The 18,574-nt window shown below is 39.2% G+C and overlaps 3 protein-coding genes across 10 annotated transcripts in view; 2 read left to right on the top strand and 1 right to left on the bottom strand.

Moving 5' to 3' along the window:
• The window catches only part of zbed4 (zinc finger, BED-type containing 4), a 7,331-nt gene extending 743 nt beyond the window's left edge, over positions 1–6,588 (top strand). For 3 of the 4 annotated variants that reach the window (XM_040141939.1, XM_040141949.1, XM_040141959.1), the window contains exon 2: positions 1,715–6,588. In XM_040141939.1, the coding sequence (XP_039997873.1) occupies positions 1,908–5,693 (3,786 nt within the window). In that variant the 5' untranslated portion in view covers positions 1,715–1,907 and the 3' untranslated portion in view covers positions 5,694–6,588. The remainder of the gene's footprint in view (positions 1–1,714) is intronic. The other variant, XM_040141968.1, reaches the window with a different exon arrangement.
• On the bottom strand, positions 6,500–11,021 carry alg12 (ALG12 alpha-1,6-mannosyltransferase). Of its 4 annotated transcripts, XM_040141991.1 has the most exons (10): positions 10,544–10,704; positions 9,709–9,772; positions 9,478–9,610; positions 9,202–9,375; positions 8,886–9,080; positions 8,692–8,795; positions 8,324–8,547; positions 7,842–8,011; positions 7,443–7,518; positions 6,500–7,353 (listed from the first exon to the last, which is right to left on the bottom strand). In XM_040141991.1, exons 1-10 carry the CDS (start codon positions 10,576–10,578, stop codon positions 7,110–7,112), a joined length of 1,419 nt encoding a protein of 472 aa, XP_039997925.1. In that variant the 5' UTR covers positions 10,579–10,704; the 3' UTR covers positions 6,500–7,109. The 4 variants fall into 4 exon arrangements, with proteins under 4 accessions (XP_039997925.1, XP_039997934.1, XP_039997945.1 ...); XM_040142000.1 differs by lacking the exon at positions 10,544–10,704 and having other exon boundaries at positions 9,478–9,629; XM_040141982.1 differs by lacking the exon at positions 9,709–9,772 and having other exon boundaries at positions 6,501–7,353; positions 10,544–11,021.
• creld2 (cysteine-rich with EGF-like domains 2) lies at positions 10,811–15,848 on the top strand. 2 transcript variants are annotated; one of them, XM_040142025.1, is made up of 10 exons: positions 10,811–11,377; positions 11,569–11,651; positions 12,056–12,166; positions 12,443–12,534; positions 12,721–12,897; positions 13,037–13,135; positions 14,024–14,107; positions 14,311–14,406; positions 15,026–15,166; positions 15,472–15,848. In XM_040142025.1, the coding sequence occupies exons 1-10, from the start codon at positions 11,234–11,236 to the stop codon at positions 15,528–15,530; spliced, it is 1,086 nt and encodes a 361-aa protein (XP_039997959.1). In that variant the 5' UTR covers positions 10,811–11,233; the 3' UTR covers positions 15,531–15,848. The 2 variants fall into 2 exon arrangements, with proteins under 2 accessions (XP_039997959.1, XP_039997969.1); XM_040142035.1 differs by lacking the exons at positions 10,811–11,377; positions 11,569–11,651 and adding an exon at positions 11,686–11,881.
• The last annotated feature ends 2,726 nt before the right edge of the window (positions 15,849–18,574 follow it).

The following is an 18,574-nucleotide window of genomic DNA, read 5'->3' as shown; positions in this document are numbered from 1 at the left end:
TCTTCCTGCCTAGCACTTAACCCAAACCCGGAAAAACTGGCTGTCACTGATCACTAAGGAAATGGCTTAACGCTGTTGTTTTTTCTGGATCCCTACTTAAATGAGATCATGTATTAATAATCAATGATACAATTGGTCATGTTGGCAACATTCATAAGGTTACATTAAGTTGAACGAACGATTATTTTTTTTATTATTTACTAAAGATTGCTATAAGTTAGTCTAATTTGCCTTTGAGTGAGTTTACTTGTGTACTTAGGATAATGTTCTCAGAGCTGATGTGTTTTGCATGTACACATACTGTATCTCGTACAATGTTATCACGTAGTGTTGGGAAACAACAGAATTTTGTATTGTTTTATTTATATTATTTTTTGTTTTATGCTGTCTGTAGGTATGTATGCTTGATCTTGATGGCGTGAATTCACAGTAACACAATACTTACTGGCATTATAAGGAAGATAGTGGCACATTTTCTTAAGGGTCAGTGCAAAGTGAGGCACTAGTCGTTCTTAACAGACCACATTTGACCTGATCCCAAAGCCTGTGGTGTACCTGCCATCAGGGCACAAAGAAATTTGTTAACAAAATACACAACATATTTACCCAATTACCAGTTTTTTATATATACGTAGCTAACACTAATGTAGTTAAATGCAACAGCCCCTGCAATAAATTGTACTTTCATGAAGGATATTATAATGTTTTTTTTTTTTTAACTGGTTTAAACTTAATTGAACTCATCTGGCATTTTGGAGGCTTTCGTTTGCATTGCCTTTGAATAGTATTGCATTATAATTAGATATTTCTAATATTTTTTCCAACTCTTTTTAAATAAGTGAGGGTAGACTAAATATTAGAATCAATTCTCTAAAACAAAAATGGTACACTTATCAGTCTGTAACAATGTGAGTCACAGAAAATTGTATACCAATGTTTCTTTTTCAACCTAACATTGCCCCCCAGGCAGATTTCAACAATTATTGATATCAGCTGATTAAGTGTTTTGATTTTATAAAAAATATCTATATACAACAGTCTACATTTAGTATATTAAAGATTTAAGCAGCATGGATGTAGAATTACGGAACCGTTTCAGTTGTGCATAGATCTATTGTAGCGTGAGGCAGTTATATATAATAAAATGCGGTAAGGAGAAAAGGACTCGTGTTACATAGCATAAAGAACAAAAATTCAAATAGCATTCATGAAAATTCTCAATGAAATGTATAAATATTTTGAATATTTTAGTAAGCATAATTATTCCAATCAATTGGTTTGCATTACAGTATTTAATGTGTGGGGATAAGCACAGGGTATTGTGATTCAAAACGCTGACTGAATGACTGAACTGACTGAATCTGCACCTCTAAATGTGACGGGGTAGCCTCACAAAGACCAAAAGTAACCCTGTGTTCAGTCGGTGCTAGTCACCTTGCAAAGTCAAACATGTCAATATTTATTTCCACAAAGTTGCTCTCAATCAAAAATCAAAGTGGTCAGTGCCAGCGGTACATTTGGAGTTTCATGAAACTGGATTTTACAGCAGAGTTGTAATTTTAAACTTAAGAAAATCATTGGTGCTGACAAAAACTAGTAAAATGTCATTTACAGGTCTTATGTGTTATGTCAGGATACCCGTGTTATCATTTTTTTTTAGAATCTTGTTATCTCTTTAAAATGCTCTTTGAATTTTCTCTCTCCCTCTCTCTAGGTTGTGTGCAGTGAGGTGGAACTACTTAAGTTATAAATGGAGAGGGACAAGAAGGCACCCTGTGTCCTGGAGAGCCACACACACATTACAACACCTGCTTGAGAGCTGCTGTATCGATGACTACACCTGAAATAAGTGATTACATTTGACAACGCAGACCTGACTATTCTACAGAAACCCTTGGGCTGCTGCCATGGATGGGGAGGAAGGGATCTCTCACATGAATGAGGATATGGTCAGTGAACTTAATGGCTCCATTGAAAGTAAAAAAAGAGAGGCAAAAGGGACCTGCCTGAAAATTGAGGGCCAGGAAGGCTATGTGTTCAAATCCTACAGCATTAACCCTCATGAGACTGTAGATGCAAAGTCATCTGCTTGCTCCTCAGTAACACTGGATAAAGACTCTCCCCCTTCTCCCCATTTATCTTCTCAGGGTGACAAACAGTTGGAGTCAGATGAAACAAAAGACACTGAACCAGCTTCTCCCACTCTTTCAAACAAATGCCTAAACACTGATACTGAGGAAAATACAGAGAATGAAAAGTATGAAAATATTAATGAAGCAAGTCAACATATCAAAGAGGAGATTGGGGATGCAAATGGAGTGGAGGAGGAAACGCAGGAAGATGAAAGGCTAGCATTTGGTAGCTCAATTGGCCCTTTTGTAACAAGAGATGGTGATGAGTATAGCAATTTACTAAGTGGATACACAAGCACCCTTTATGATGTTGCAATGGATGCTGTCACCCAGAGCCTTTTATCATCTATGAGGAGTCATACCAACCCGAGGAAAAAATCTCCCGCGTGGAATCATTTCTGCATATCGCCACGAGACAGTACCAAAGCAATCTGTTTATACTGCATGAAAGAGTTCAGTCGGGGTAAGAACGAGAAAGACCTCAGTACAAGTTGTTTAATGAGGCACGTACGAAGGGCTCACCCCACTGTGCTTTTACAAGACGGAGCAGACGCATCCTCAAATAATCTGACTGGCTCTCTTGCCTCATCTTTGATACCTCCCTCCCCAAACTCACCAAAAAATGGAGACTTGACAAATAGCGTCACTACTTCTGCCTCAAAGAACACTTCACCGTCCACCTCCTCAGCTGAAAATTCAGACCTGTCATCCAAAGAAGTGTTACCCAAAGTCGAACCAAAACTAGAACAGTATGCCAACACTGACACCTTTGGCAGCACGCTCTTATCCTCACATTCCAATGAAAACAACCTTGAAGACATGACAGACGGGGGGCCTGAGCGCCTTCCTGGGACCCCAAAAAGCTCAAGTTCTCGTCGGAGATCAGCTGTATGGAAACACTTCTACCTGTCGCCTGCAGACAATTCCAAAGCAGTATGTATCCATTGCATGAATGAATTCAGTAGGGGTAAAAATGGGAAAGATCTAGGGACAAGCTGTCTTATTCGCCATATGTGGAGGGCCCACAAAGAGGTTGTCATTGAGGAAAATGGACAGGGCAATCACATTCCACCACCCTATACAAACCCACCCTCACTTCTGTCCCGTACACAACTACAGGATCCATTGGAAGTAAAAAAAGAATCACCCCTTCTTCCATCCTCACCAGAAACAATATCAGATGAACTGCCCCAAAGCATGGAGGAAAGTATGGATATAAAAGAGGAATCTGATGAGGTGATGCATCTCTCAGGGCAGGAGTCCTCTCTCAATCTCTCCTTCAAAATTCAGGGAGAGGATACACCCCTGACTTCCTCACCATGCGATCTATCTGAGGGCCCCAGCCTCAATCAGGATCATTCAGTTTTCCAGCAAAACAAGAAAATCATGAAACGGGTGAAGTCTGAAGTGTGGCACCATTTCATAGTGTCACCAGTCGACCAGTTAAAAGCACTGTGCCGTTACTGTCCATGTGTCATCAGTCGGGGGAAACGGGGCGACTTTGGGACAAGCTGTCTGATGAGGCATCTTATGAGACGCCACCCAGATGTCCTCAAAAACCAAAAAAGCACAGATGAGAAGGAATCCTCCTCCCCTCATCCCTACACCAATCTCACTGCAACGGACGCAGTTTCAACCAAAGAAACTGACAGCCCAGCCACTGAGAAAACGCCACAAACCCTGCCTGTTTTCAGTAAAAAGACGTCAAAACTGTGGAACCATTTCTCCATTTCACCTGCTGACCCCACAAAGGTGGTTTGTTTGCACTGTAGCCGCACAATTAGCAGAGGCAAAAAGACTACAAATCTCGGCACAAGCTGCCTCTTCAGGCACATGCAGAGGTTTCATGGACACGTTCTTGAAAGTAACAATTCTATCTCAGGTGATGTGCCGTCTGCTGAAATTCATGTTAAACAAGAGCTCATGGACACCTCTGTTTATGAAACAGAACAGAACTGTGAGAGGTTTGATGAACACCACCCGGTTGCCAAAAAAATCACCAAACTTATTGCAGAAATGCTCGCACTGGATCTTCAGCCATCAGCTATGGTGGAGAATGCTGGACTGAACAGACTGCTAGAGTACCTCCAGCCTCAGTATTCTCTACCACCTTCTTCTTACTTTACCAGCACTGCCATTCCAGATATGTACGAAAGGGTGAAGGATGTTGTGCTGACCCACCTGAAAGAGGCTGAAGGTGGTGTTGTCCACTTCACAACTAGTATCTGGGTCAATAGCCAGACAAGAGAATACCTGACCCTTACTGCCCACTGGGCAACGTACGAGTCAAGTGTCAGACCTCAGGGTCAGGATTTTCACTGCTCCGCTCTTCTAAGTGTCTCACAAATAGACTGTGATCACGATATGCATGACATCCCAAAGCAGCTTGAGTATCTGTGGGATTCTTGGATCACCTCATCGGGGCTGACAAAGGGTTTCACTGTAACTGATAACAATACCATCAGAAACACCTTGGAGGACCATGGCCATGTCGCCATGCAGTGTTTTGGACACACTATAGACCTCATTGTTAGCGAAGCCATAAAGAGCCAGAGAATGGTTCAGAACCTTCTGAGTATTGCGCGAAAGATCTGTGAACGTGTGCACCGCTCAGCAAAGGCCAAGGAGAAGCTTGCTGAACTCCAGAGGGTCCACCAGCTGCCAGAGAACCAACTGATTCAGGATGTTCCATCTAAATGGAGGACCTCCTTTTTCATGTTGGAGCGGCTGGTGGAGCAGAAGAAAGCCATCGATGAGATGTCGATTGAGTGCAATTTCAGGGAAATGATCAGCTGCGATCAGTGGGAGGTGATGCTGTCTGTCTGCAATGCACTGAAACCTTTTGAAGTTGCCTGCCGGGAGATGAGCAACCGCACTGCCACTCTGGGACAAGTGATACCACTCATTCACATCCTCAACAGAAAGATAGACCTTCTGTTTGATGAGACTGTAGGCATAGACAACATGCTAAAGTCTTTAAAGGAAGCCATGGTGAGCAAAATGTCAGCAACTCTGCATGACCCACGTTACACCTGGGCGACCATGCTGGACCCACGATACAAAACTTCATTGTTCACAGAGGAAGAAGCTGAGCGATGTAAACAAGATCTAATCCAGGAGCTGGACTTGTCCTCTTCTACCTCAGTTGCAGTTAAGCCTCCAATGCCGAACGGCTGCAACGAGGCCCCCGTTTCATCCAACACCTCCCACTCAAACAAGGACAACCTCTGGTCCCTAATGGCTGACATCCGGCAAAAGATAAAACACGAGGAGAAGCCAAAGTCCTCAGAGCTGGCAGTGCTGGAGTACCTTGAGGAAGACATACTTGATCAAAGCTGTGACCCCCTTGACTATTGGAACCTTAAAAAGTTCCTGTGGCCCGATCTTGCCAAAGTAGCCGCCCGTTATGTTGGCTGCCCTCCCAGCATCATCCCAGCCGAGACACTGTTCAGCACAGCTAGTGTCAACTGTGCCCTAAATCAGCACAGACCTTTACTGGAAAATACGGAGGGTCTGCTTTTCCTCAAGGTCAACCTCCCTTTGATTTATTTTCAGTACTGATAAATATTGAGCATTAATTTGAAAACCCTTTATCAAGGACCAAGTTGCATAGCTGTGAAACTGGGGTTTTCTGTTGGGCAAAATGTAAAATATCAATTTATACACTGAGTCTCAATGCAAAGGCCAGATTGAGGTTTTATTGTATTCTATGTACTACTGTTAAACACTGGAGCTGTCGTGATAAAAAGTCTCAGTCAGAAGTGTATCAGGGAGGGAGGGTTTTTCTAGCTGTAGGGGTTGGTGATAATGTGTTTGCTTGTAAATCGATGTTTCTGTTTTGTGTGTCTGCTCTCTCCTTGTGCCTTATCCAAAACTACTTCAGGTCAAAAATGATGTAAATATTTTATTAAATTGTGCAGATCACATCAGGATGCTTTTTGATTATAATGGATTAAAGATAGATGCAGAGTTGTTTTCTAAATGAAAACATGGCCCAAAAATAAATGCTGTGACTGAAAGATGTTTTAAGTTAATGTTATTTAATTTTCATTGTGAATTCGTGGCTCATGGTACTGTCATTTAGAAATAGACCTTTTTTTTTACTTGTTGAAATGTTTTTAATAAGATCATGTATAATATTGCTGTATTTTCAGAATAAGGAGTTTGTTTGGAATATACAATTTGTCTCTTAAGCACAATTTAAGTTTATGTCCAGGGGATTAAATTATGGGTTTATTATTGAGTAAAACAATGTACTGTACATTTTTATATCAAATCACTTCTGAACCTAATTTGATAAATGTTTGAGCATTGAGACTGGAACCATGCAAATTTTGTGGTCATTTGTAAATAAAGGTTTTCTTTATGCAATATTCGGGAGGTTTTCTTGGTTCTTATCAAATATTTTATTGTACAAAACATGGAGATTTGAGTTATAAGTGATATGCACGATTAAAGCATATAAGTCCAGGAATTTAGAGGCTTCAACTGTTTCCATTGTTTTGTCCTGTATTCACTTTCAGCTTTATTCATTTATAAAATGTAGCTACAAAATATACTTATCACATTCAGAGGTAAATATAACAAAGCTGTTTTCAGAAGATAAACTTGTGTTATGAGAAAAACTTTTTTTTTTCCTTGCTACTCATGAGAGCATTAGCCCTCCAATACCTGTTTTAACATTAGAGAACCATTTGAACTGGTTTAACATTTTAAACATGAGCAAAGATGGATGATAGTATTACTGTCTCAATACACCATGTTTACATGCTGGGGTGGCACAGTTTATCTGTAGTGGAATGTGACAAATGATGATAGATGCTTCTTTCACACCTGGAAAAATACCCCTAACATTCCAATCTATACTACTATTAACCCATGACAACACTGGTGTTAGATAACAGTGTCACATTTGGCCATATTTTTGGTCACCAAGAAAACTTAACTCTTCAATCCAATACATCATTCCCAAAAAAGTCACACTCTCTGTGGCAAGGCTTCAGTCTTTCTCTCCATCAGTACAGTTTTTCTCTCCAATCGCACACTTACAAGGGGGAGGTGAAACAAGTTGAAGGCAATGTTGCTGTAACCTTCTATGAAGGTCAGAGGCTGATGAGTGTCCTGGAATAGCTGTATCTTCGTAACATTTGCCTCCATTAGCAGGTGTGAGTACATTTTGATTTCAGGATTCGTGGGACTCAAGTCCTCCCGTTTGTCATATCTGTTGAAAAAAGTAAGTACCTTAAATGTCAATATTGGACACATTGAATTGACGGATTTTAGATGAAAATAAAAATAAAAAACACTAACCTCCAGTTTCTGTTTTGCTCTAAGAAGCGTGACACTCCAGTTTCAGCAGCATAGGTGTCAATATGAACAAAGACATCTAAGAGAACAAAGTTTGACAATGTTTTTAATGGCAATGATAATATAGTATTTTGTGTAATTACTGACATCAAGTAAAAAAAGCCAAGAAAAAAAAAACAATTGTTAACTGTCTCCTACACAATTAATAAGGTTGTTATGGTTTTTCATAGATCTTGTGCAAATCAATAAGCATAAATAAAAACTGAAAAGTAATTCACGAAGTACCACCAAGATTACATATTGTGGTATATATCTCAAAGTTAATTATGTTATTGGTAATGTGACTGACTGTCACTTCTGCAAACTTCCTGCAAATACAAATGAGCTGAAAGTGACTCCAACCTGCGGTGGCTGGCAACTGCCTGTGTAGTTCTTGCATCCCATGACCTCCCGGATAGTTGTGGTGGGAAACGTAGAGACAAATACTAGAGTACGTTGCGTTGGTCAACAACTGGCCAACCACAATCATAGAGCCCAGTTTATACATCCAGGATTTCTGGTAGTTGCACAAACTAAAGCGCACCGGAAAAACAAGAAATGAGAAACATGAGCAGTAGCATTTGTAGCGGTTCATCTAAAAGAGCAGCTACTCTCTCTAATAGTTAATAATCACACTGTTCACACTACATGTCATTCTGATCATTGCACCAGTATTAATACCTAATATCTATTAATATTTCTAAGAGCAACAAAATTTTTTTGCAAGTTGCCCATCTTCTGGTGCTTCTTTTATACTCTGAACATCATATATGTCTGATAAAGGGATAAAAGTGACTGTTAAATATTTTTTACTGTAAACATTGAGGTTTTAATTTTTGACTTACATGAAAGAACAGCCTCGGGAAGCCACCAAACTGAGCATGGGGAAAGTGTATATGATGAAGCGCAGCTCCTTGTGGGGCAGCAGCGAGTAGATGAAGACGAAGCCTATTGTTGGTAGCAGCAGCAGCCTCATCCGCCTGTCAAGAAGGCCAAGCGGGACAAAGAGCAGCGTGCAGCCCAGGGCACGGGGCACGGCAGAGAAAAAGTACCAGAGAAAAGGGGAGGTTTACTGGGGAGAGGAGTCAAGGAGAACTGGGGGCTGGAGACAATCCTTGAAGATTTTTAGTGATAGTAATTAGTAAATGTAGACATTATTTCTAGGTTTCAGATATTTAAACTTGGGAAGGTACAAAAGTAAATAAAAGGATATTCCCCAGTTGGAACTTTTGTTGAGAATGGTGTTGTACCACAAAACCAGACCTTCAGGCCACAAAAACTTCCTCCAAAAGAAAGTGTCAACAGCCACTGTCAGAGCTGCAGAAGACAAAATGAATCAAAACATTCTTCATGCACACTTTCAATTTAGGCATTGCATTAGTTATATACTGTATTTTCATCACTCACCCAGTGACAAGATCCCAGCAGGAACAGCATAGTAGAATAGCTGCAGCAGTCCCAGCTTCCTGCTCAGGAGTGATATCAGCAACATGAGACCCATGAAGATACAGAGCTCTGACCGGAACACAATGATGACTAGAGCAGAAAGGCTGATGAAGCGGCCATATTTCTGAGCCATCCAAGATGTGAATGCTAAAAGAACTGGGAAGAGAAATTTACTCTCATCACTTGTAGATTTACTCACCAATTCAGGAAAACAGAAAAATAAAAGCTCAAGCCAGAGTTTCTGGAAAATTACATTATTATTATCGGTGCATCTCACCTATTGGTAGGGCAAATACATTAGGGAGTGTCCTTGTGCTGTAAAACATTAGGTGAAACTGTGAAGCACATGTCAGACAGAAGAGCCCTGCAACCGTAGAGCCAAACTGCCTCCTGACCTCTCTCTGCATGTGCCATAGTGCACCGATAACACAAGCTCCAAGGGAAGCTCGGACTGCGCAAAACATATCAATAGGACACATGTTCACAACATTTATTTTAACATACTGTATCAATTGCTTGGAAAATGACAATTAGTGAGATTATAGTGATTTACCTATCAGCTGTGAGTAGAATTTTGGTGCATCCAGGAGAGACAACAGAAACACAACAGGGGAGGAGAGCATGGAAAGAAAAAGGGGGCCAAGAAAAGTCCGTGGCACCACACCAGGGAACTCATGATGGTCATACTGAAAGACAGGACAGGCTCTTTATTGGGTCTCAACAACACTAATACAGTCAGAACATCATAAAGGAAAAATGTTCTCACTTCAGTTTTTAAACTCACCTTTGACATGGACGCATCGGTCCACTCAATAGCTGATATGGAGCTTTCAGTAACATCACATGATCTTTAGCAAGAGATGGAATTCGCCCAGTTGTCGTGGAAATGTAGAGTTCAGATTTCCATTTTTTGTCCAGATAAATTGGTAAAGTGCGTGTCATGTGATATGATTAAAAGCTCCAAAACAGGTACTAAATAGACTTTGAAATGAGATGTCAACTGTTTTTGCAATTGTACTGGTACTGTGCAGAAAATTATGATAAATACCCACGTTTTAGAGAACATATACAATATGTATATGATGTAAAAGTGCATACAGCAATGTAGTATGATACATGAATTATTTATTCATGATTCTGTAAAACCAATAAAATTTATGATTTGGGGCTATACAAATAAAATTGACTCCAATTTTTATTTTAAATATGAAATGTACCTTAGTCTTCTAATATACTATTAATAAAGCAAACATTATTTGAAAGCAGTAAGATTACTTTTATAGTTCATCAGAGGACTAATTCAGCTTTAATTTTTAAAACAGTACAAGCTTTTTCATCTTATCCATGGCCTTGTTTTGCATTAAATATTAATTTACCAAAAAAAATTACATCATTTGGCAGAAACAAAACAATTCACTCCTCTACAACTGAAAAAGATTTTAAAAAACTATAAACCTTTATAATACATGGTAATTGTGTTAATATAAGTGTTTTCTCTATAGTTTGTGTAACGTATTCAAAAATGTTTAATTTAAAAATAAAAGTGATTTCATTCACTGGTGTTGTGCACATTTAGCTTGTTAGCACATCTAGTACCTGAATCTATAACACATGCTTACCTTGTCAAAGTCAAGCCTGTGATACAAAATGTCATGCGCTGCTTGTAAATTAAAGCTCTCCTCAACCTTACTAAACGGACAAATTAATAGATGCAAGAGAGCCACAGAAATTAATAAGAAGAACAGTGACAGCCCCAAAACATTCTTCTTTTCAGCCATGATAGCTGACAAACTGCTTTCACTTCCGGTCAAGACAGGAAGTGAGCTACACGACATGTTTTCATATCGCTAAAAATATTAACATTATTTTTCTCGTAACGGCATTAAGATATTGTTTAGAAATCCTATTAAATACTTTACCCAAAACAAAAAACAAAAATATTTTAAATACTACAAATAGGTTTCCTGAATTTTCCACGTGCGGAAGGATCTTTTTGTCCCGAGCGTGGCGGCTGGTGATTTGTTGCGAATTTGATTGACAGGCAAAGAGAGTTAATCAGCGCAAGCCACAATTCGACCAAGAAGCTGACGCGGAAAACTAGAACAGTACTGGGGGTTTTTTCACAACCGGCATGTAAATACCTCTTCATTGCATTTTGCATAGATAACGCTAACTTAGATTTAATGTTAGGAGCGGCTAATTTAGATGTGTCCGAACCTTGCAGCACTTTGATATTAGAGGGAAGCTTGCTTGCGAGTGGCTGAAGCGTTTGTCCTGATATGAAACTGGGTCTTAAGTGATTGGCTGAGATGCTGTCCACCGGTCCAGAGCCACGGCTACTACGGCTTTTGTCTTGTGTAACTCTTGTTTTACTTTTCCAAGTCACCAACGCGAAGAGGGATTTAAAAAGCGCCTGTAACACCTGCCAGGAAATAACTGATAAGTTCAACAAGGTCAGAGTACATCTCGGAAGCTCTGCGTTATGTTGTTTTTCATTTAACTGATATGAATAGACTTGTTACCCCAATATAGTGAATGTGCCCTGCTACCGTAAATGGTGTCAAATGGCTGAAATGTCTTAAATTACTCCAGTCCCTTCCCTGTTTTTTTCCTGTACAAAAACAATTCTGTTTTTGTGTTTTAGGGCTTTGACAGAACAGCAAAGCAGAACTTTGGCGGAGGCAATACAGCCTGGGAGGAGAGGAAATTGTCTAAATATGAGACAAGGTGAAACAGCACATCTTGTTCTGTCAAAACTACAGGTCACCCTGCCACAGGCACATGTCACCAGAGCTGTGTTTGCTTTACAACAGAGCTAGAGGCTGTTGTACTTAGTGCATGAAGCTTATCAAAGTTTTAGTTAAGTGACAAGCATTTTAATTTGTAGCTGACAGGTGGCTGGTAGCGTAGACTAACTTTCAAACAGTCAACTCGATGTGGGATGTCACTTTGACAAGGTATACAAGAACAGTTTGTTTTCATGCATTTACACATACATGCAATTTTCCATGCTTCGTTTTTTTATCACACCGGTAATTGTGGTGATACTTATTGCTTCCTCTTCCCTTGCAGACTCCTATTGCTTTGTCCTATTTGTTGCTCAATGGTTTGTCCCATCCTTCTTTTTGCAGTGAAATTCGTCTGATGGAAATCGTGGAGGGACTGTGTGAAAGCAGCAGCTTTGAGTGCAACCGCATGGTAGAGGAGCACGAAGAGCTTTTTGAGACTTGGTGGTTCAAGAGGTGGGTGTTGGTTAATGCAAATATTGTCAAAGTTTCTAGGTCAGTATGGTCAGTAATATTGGCAAGTTGCTTTAATTTAAACAGTTTCATAACTCTGGGAAGTAACACAACTTTTATAAAGAAAAACAAAAGACAGAAAGATTTAAAGCCCTCCAGCATGATTAGGCAAGCTGACAGAGGTATCAACTGCAGAGTTATTTGTGTACAAAACCTGTTTCACTTAGTAAATTATGGTAAACCTCATCTCTTCCTGTTTTATTTCCTGTTGCAATGCAGGAAAACAAAACATCCTGATCTGCATAAATGGTTCTGCATTGAAACCATCAAAGTGTGCTGTCCAAAGGGAACATTTGGATCTGACTGCAATGGTGAGGAAAAACACAAGACAGCAATTTGCACACACAGAGGTGTTGTTTGTGGCAGACTATGACAGATGCCGTTGCATGATACCAGCTTTTTAAACAAATGACCCCAATAACCTGTGGACGTAGTACTGATGTTAAAAGTGGTTAAATATTTTGTGCTGCTTCTGTCTGTCTGATTTTCTTTTTAAGCCTGTGTGGGGGGCTCTGAGAGACCGTGTAACGGAAATGGAATGTGTGATGGCGACGGGACTCGCGGAGGGAATGGAAAGTGCAGCTGTGTCCACGGCTACCAAGGGGAGTTTTGCCTCGACTGCATTGACGGCTACTTCTACGAAGTGAGGAACGACACCTTCTCCCTTTGCACAGGTGCAGTTCAACACAGAAACAAGTAAATAAGCAGCAGCTGTTGTACCACTTACATGTCACCAACCTTCACATACAAACGTAGAGAAATGATTAGTAAATCTGTGGTGATTCTGAATTCGGGCTTCTCTACCTCCTTCAGAATGCCACTCTTCTTGCAAAACGTGTACTGGAGCATCCAATCAGGACTGTGATGAGTGCAAGGACGGCTGGGAGGAGGACGACCAGGAAACTTGTGTTGGTAAGAGGACCGATAATAACTCTGGGTAAAGTCAGAGCTGCAATCTTATGCTTAAAATGATAATAAATTAAAATAGTTTTATTGCACTTGAACATTTTAAATAGTCAGAAAACTGCCTTGCAACGGCAGGCAAGAAAACATATCTGAAAGTATTTTGATAATCGATTGATTGTATATTGTAATTTATTAGTTATATATATTGTGTATTGTAAGTAATTTTTCAGGTAAAAATGCCAAATATTTCCCCAGTTCCAGCTTCTTAATTATGAGGATTTGCTGTTCTTTGGATTATAACAATGTAAACTGAATACAATTTTGTACTATTGGATGGACAAAACAAGACATTTGAAGATTTTATCTTGGGCTTTAGAAGACTGTAACTTGCACTTTTCACTTCTTGTTAGCCTTTTGTTGACCAAACTGTTAATAGACTAATTAAATAGATAACTAAATAGAAAAATACTGGCAGATAAAATGATAAAATATTTTTTAGTTGCAGCACTAATAAAAGAGGTTAAAATGTACACATGTTGTAATCAAATCATAATTTTTTTTGTCATTTGTGTGGAAGTGTGTAGAAAAAGGTGTATTTTTACTGCTAAATAGGAATAAAACTGAACCCAGTAAAAATGTCTGCACAGAGAGAATTTATCCTTACATAGAAGAATGCTGTAAATATAATATATATTTTTTTGCAGGTGCATATGAGTTTAACATACTCTAGCCTGCAGCTGTATTTGCTAAGCAAATATCAGTTAATCACATGAGTCACGTGCATTTGAAACAAAAACCTGGCATTCTGATGTGATAAAAGGCATGAAGAATGTAAAGTAGATCACACTCTGTGATACCAGTTTACCTCACTGCAATCTATCTAATGCGTTGCAGATGTGAATGAGTGCTCCAAAGACCCTTCTCCATGTGAAGAAGATCAATACTGCCTTAACACAGAAGGCTCCTATTCCTGCAAGGGTAAGTGGACATATAGTATCTTTTTTTCCTTTTTAAAAAGGGATATGTCCTATGTCTACTCAGAGATTCTCAAGACTATAGAGGCTATGAACTGTTTTTAAAATGTGCCATATTTCAGAAATCAGGAATCCACTTCACTGAGAGACTTTTCTGAGATATTTATCTAATAGAAAGTGTTTTTTGTATGTGTTTGTCCTTTACAGCTTGTGAGAAAGTTTGCTTGGGCTGCACTGGAGCCGGTCCTGATAATTGCCAGGCTTGTGCCAGCGGGTACCAGGAGGCAGAGGGCACCTGCACAGGTATGATGTAAATAATTCACTATTTGAAGGGTTCTACTCCTCTATGCTGTGTATCAATTCTAGAAGAATATGAGAGTCATTTCAAAAACTGATACAAACAGTAGCTATGATATTCTATATTTTGCTTGTTGTCAACAAATCCCATGGAAAGATGAAAACCAACAATGTTCATCATAGGGAGGTAACATGTCACCCAGTGCAACAGTGTGGCTCACTGATGTTTTAATAGTCTTTGGACAAAAATGTTGCTCTCAGGAACAAAGGAATAAGATATTTGGCTTTGGATACAGAGACAACACTTGTAAGTAGGATCAAATCATTGTTGGTTGTGGTCTTTTTTTTTTTTTTTTTTTTTTAAAGGTGATTTGTTAAGAATAAGAAAAATATAAGCTATCATCAAACTTATTCTCTTATATTTGTTGTATTTTTGAGCTTCAGTCTTTGTTAATACCATAGTAAGATTCTTTTTGCTCATATTATATGGACTTTGTCAGACTTACATGTTACCACTTATTGATGATGAGAGCTCTCTGTCTTGGGTGACATTACCAGAAGACAACATTTTTCAGTTAAGTCTAGTCTAGTTGGCTCATCAGTTTTGTGTTTTATGTTTTTCAAGATATTGATGAGTGTTCGCAGTCAGATTCTGTATGCACAAAGGAGCACCAGAAGTGCGTCAACACTAAAGGCAGCTACATGTGCATCTGTCCGGGTGGCTTTGAGGAGCAAGATGGCGAGTGTATCCAAACAGCACAGCCAGGTGAGGATTGGTGTTTGTTTGAGGACTGGATTTATCTGGTTTGTGCCTTAAGCATTCTGAAAACACATCCAGGTTTTCATAATTAGTTCAAGAAGCCTTATGTTTTTGTTTTTGTTGAATATACTATTTAATATTTCTTGAGCTGCAAGTTTGTATTGTCTGCTACAAAATTTTGATACTACAGCATATGGAACCAATTGACGGCACATTTTATATTGTGCACTGAAGTTGTAAGATATCGATATTAAAAGTCAATGTATAAGTTCATTTCTAATTATTTATTATTTGCACATGCTTTACCTTAGAAACATTGGAGGAGTCAGAAACATCCGAGACGACCACAAGTCCACATGGAGAGCTTTGATGTCAAAACTGGGACCATTGAACTGGTGAAATTTGAAAAATCTGAAGCTACTCTTTTTTTTTAAATTGTCGACTACATGCACTTATGTACCAGATTAACCTAGAACCAACAAAAAAACACTGCCAAGACAGTGTTTTCCAGCAGTAGATCATGGATTAAAGGACAAGAAAAGAGACATTTTTTGCTCTCAGTATGCTGGCCTTCGTTGCTTTTTTTTTTCTCTAGTGTGCGGAAACTACCACTTGTTGTCTTTTTTTGTTGTATGGTTTTAAGAATTAAAGGTGTTTCAATAAAGGTTAATGTTGAATTTAAGATAAACCCATCTCAACAAAATGTGTATAGTTGAACAATACTTGTCTTATTTATTCTAGAGGAACAAATGTAGTGCAGTACATTAAATTAGCAGGTGGAAGTTAGATCAGTTTGTGTTGTTGCAGTCATCATAGATAACCACACGGTGGCAGTCTAGCCATATGAAAAATGGATGCTCACCACGGTGTAAAGATGTGCCTTCTGAAATTGATCTGGACAAGACAAGATTGTGTGTCTTACTATTTTTGACCTCTTCCCTTTACATAGCCATTTTTGATGCATGACCAGAGTTGAGTGTGTTTTTATCATGGGGAATCATACTGTATATTCCAAATATTCTGTATGTTCTACATTCTTGATTTTAGCATTTCCACACACAGCTGCGGTTTTACTATGTGACCTGGGCTTCAACAAATCATCTTATCACAGGCTTCTTCTTTTGGTCTTTTGCAAATATGTAGCACCGTAACCACTCAGATGTTAGGATGCTTTTTGGGAAGACCTTCCTCCGCCCCTGTTTGGATCAAAGCATATTTTACTAACCCAAGTCTCACCTTGGAAAAAGTCTTCCCGGCTTCCTGTGGGATGAAGTCAGCTGTTTTGACTTGACAGGCCTGCTAAGGTGGAAGGAGCATCCAGTTGAGACCTGTCTGAGCTGGTAGTGAGGCAGCAGAGATGCAATCATACCACAGACCTTCACACATACACACAAAGACACCCCCACCCCTCCACTTTTCACCCGTGGATGTTAACTCCTCTATATTGAAAGGTTTTACAAGGGAGGAAGCAAAAAGGTTCATACCCAAATGTACAGCACTATATGTCTTTCAAAACTAGAGTAAATAATAAAATTTATATACATTAAACCACAAAGGGAATCTGTATCTAGAATGACTTAACAAAAATGCAAAAGAACAAAAGATTAAACCAATAGTTCACCAGTTTTGGAAATACACTTATTTGCCAGCTGGCTTTGTCTAAATGTGGTTTTCCCTTGTTTCACGTCTTTATGCTGAGCTAAGCTACCTGGCTGTTAGCTGTAGCTTCATCTTTAACAGAAAAATATGCGAGTGTTATAAATATTCTCATCTAGTATTAACTCTCAGGAAAAAAAATCTAACTATTCCTTTAAAATATCTTTATCAACTACATTAAAGCAACAGTATAATAGGGGCAAGAGACCATGCCAAAGCAGCAAAATAAACATAACGCTCCTAGGCAACCTGTAAAATTCATGTATCATCTAATAGCTGCAGGGAGTAAGGGTTTGTCTTTACGAGAGGGGTTAGTCAAGATGAGAACCTAAACAGCAGAGAAAGCAAGAGAGAGCATTAGCATGAGTCAGTGTACCTACTATTAATACTACAACACCAATCTAGGTGAATTTAGCCTTTACTAGAGCAGTGAGAGAGAGGGAAAAATATTTGAATGAGATAGACTCTCGACTTTTAACACCTAAGTGGTAAAAACTCAACCAGGAAATCTTGTGATCATGTTGCAGCAAGCTGACTCTGAGTGACTGGGTACCATGTATAATCTCTCTAGATTCACCTGGCTGACTCACAACCATTCAAGATCACAATTTGGGACCAACTATTTATGTAAAAATTAAGTTGATTTGGAACTCTTTAGGAGGCTCATGCTGCTTTCCCCAGTATAATTTCATTTCCCAAAGTTTGTGCTAGCCTGACCAGTTAATTCACTACAATAGCTAATTCAGATGGCTTCTATGTTTACTTTCAGTAGGACTGAGGAACTAGCATTTTAAATTATTTATTTAAAATCAAAGTTTAAAGAGTTAGGAATCGCGCGCTACGATATACTGTATCTGCTTTGCTGGGGTTCACATATCTCAGCGTGGGGTTTAGTGTAAAGTTAGCACAGATACAATAATGAAGATAAGACCCAGGCTATATAACGTCAACATAATTACCTACAAGGGCTATGTATAGTTTGAAGGCTACATCTCACATGATTGATAGCTATGAAAGTTGAAATTCTTCCAAACAATTAGAGTACCTGTTTTTGCTTTTTAGAGCTGCAAACATGCATTTTAAAAATGCAAGAAGATTTGACATTTGACTCTGAACAGTCCATGAAACAGAAATTTTAGGTTCGAGATACTCAATGAACAGGTAGATAGGTCTTCAGGATCTTACTTAAAATTTTCAGTGTTTTAAACTTGTAACCTTTCTAAGACAGCTCTTCTAAGGACTGGGATTGCCTGCTGTTGAAATTAGAGTGTTTTCTTTATTCCACATGCAGGCCTCTTCTTTGTGTTTGTGTGCCTGCACATGCACATAATCATCCATGTGTATGTTTATACTGACTGGAGAAGCATGTGTACGACTACTCCGTGGTTGGATGGGGACCCTGCTCTTTTCTCTTGACTTTGTGGTGGTTTTCTTCTGCCAGTAAACCCCAGCTGTGGAGCACATGGTCCAGCTGTAGCAGGGTGACTACGAGGACACTGACAAGGTTACCGAAGAAACCCAGGAGCATGCAGAGCAAGAAAATGCGCAGAGCACTGAGCTGATAGCTCCATAATCTCCGACAATCAGAAATGCTTTTCATTTTAGTAGGCCAGGACACCCTGCCCTCTATTCCCAGGCATCAAATTGTGACTCTGATTCTGACCTTTTCATCCTCATTCATCAGCAGTTAATCTCAGGACTTCTGTTTCCCAAAGTTATCCTTAGACAACAACCCTCTTTGTTCCATTGTAAGGCAGT

Source organism: Xiphias gladius, chromosome 2 (genome assembly GCF_016859285.1).
Source record: "Xiphias gladius isolate SHS-SW01 ecotype Sanya breed wild chromosome 2, ASM1685928v1, whole genome shotgun sequence".
NCBI classification, from domain to species: Eukaryota; Metazoa; Chordata; class Actinopteri; order Istiophoriformes; family Xiphiidae; genus Xiphias; species Xiphias gladius.
This window is presented reverse-complemented; position numbering and strand designations above follow the sequence as displayed.

What these genes read in the sequence shown, in the direction of transcription:
- alg12 (XM_040141982.1), bottom strand. Translation starts at nt 10,759, where the DNA reads ATGTCGTGTAGCTCACTTCCTGTCTTGACCGGAAGTGAAAGCAGTTTG. An exon ending in TGCTGGGATCTTGTCACTGG is followed by an intron (nt 8,796 to 8,885) that starts GTGAGTGATGAA and finishes TGTCTTCTGCAG; the next exon opens with CTCTGACAGTGGCTGTTGAC. An exon ending in ACAAAAGTTCCAACTGGGGA is followed by an intron (nt 8,548 to 8,691) that starts ATATCCTTTTAT and finishes TCTCCCCAGTAA; the next exon opens with ACCTCCCCTTTTCTCTGGTA.
- creld2 (XM_040142025.1), top strand. Translation starts at nt 11,234, where the DNA reads ATGCTGTCCACCGGTCCAGAGCCACGGCTACTACGGCTTTTGTCTTGT. An exon ending in TTGTCTAAATATGAGACAAG is followed by an intron (nt 11,652 to 12,055) that starts GTGAAACAGCAC and finishes TTCTTTTTGCAG; the next exon opens with TGAAATTCGTCTGATGGAAA. An exon ending in GGCAGAGGGCACCTGCACAG is followed by an intron (nt 14,407 to 15,025) that starts GTATGATGTAAA and finishes ATGTTTTTCAAG; the next exon opens with ATATTGATGAGTGTTCGCAG.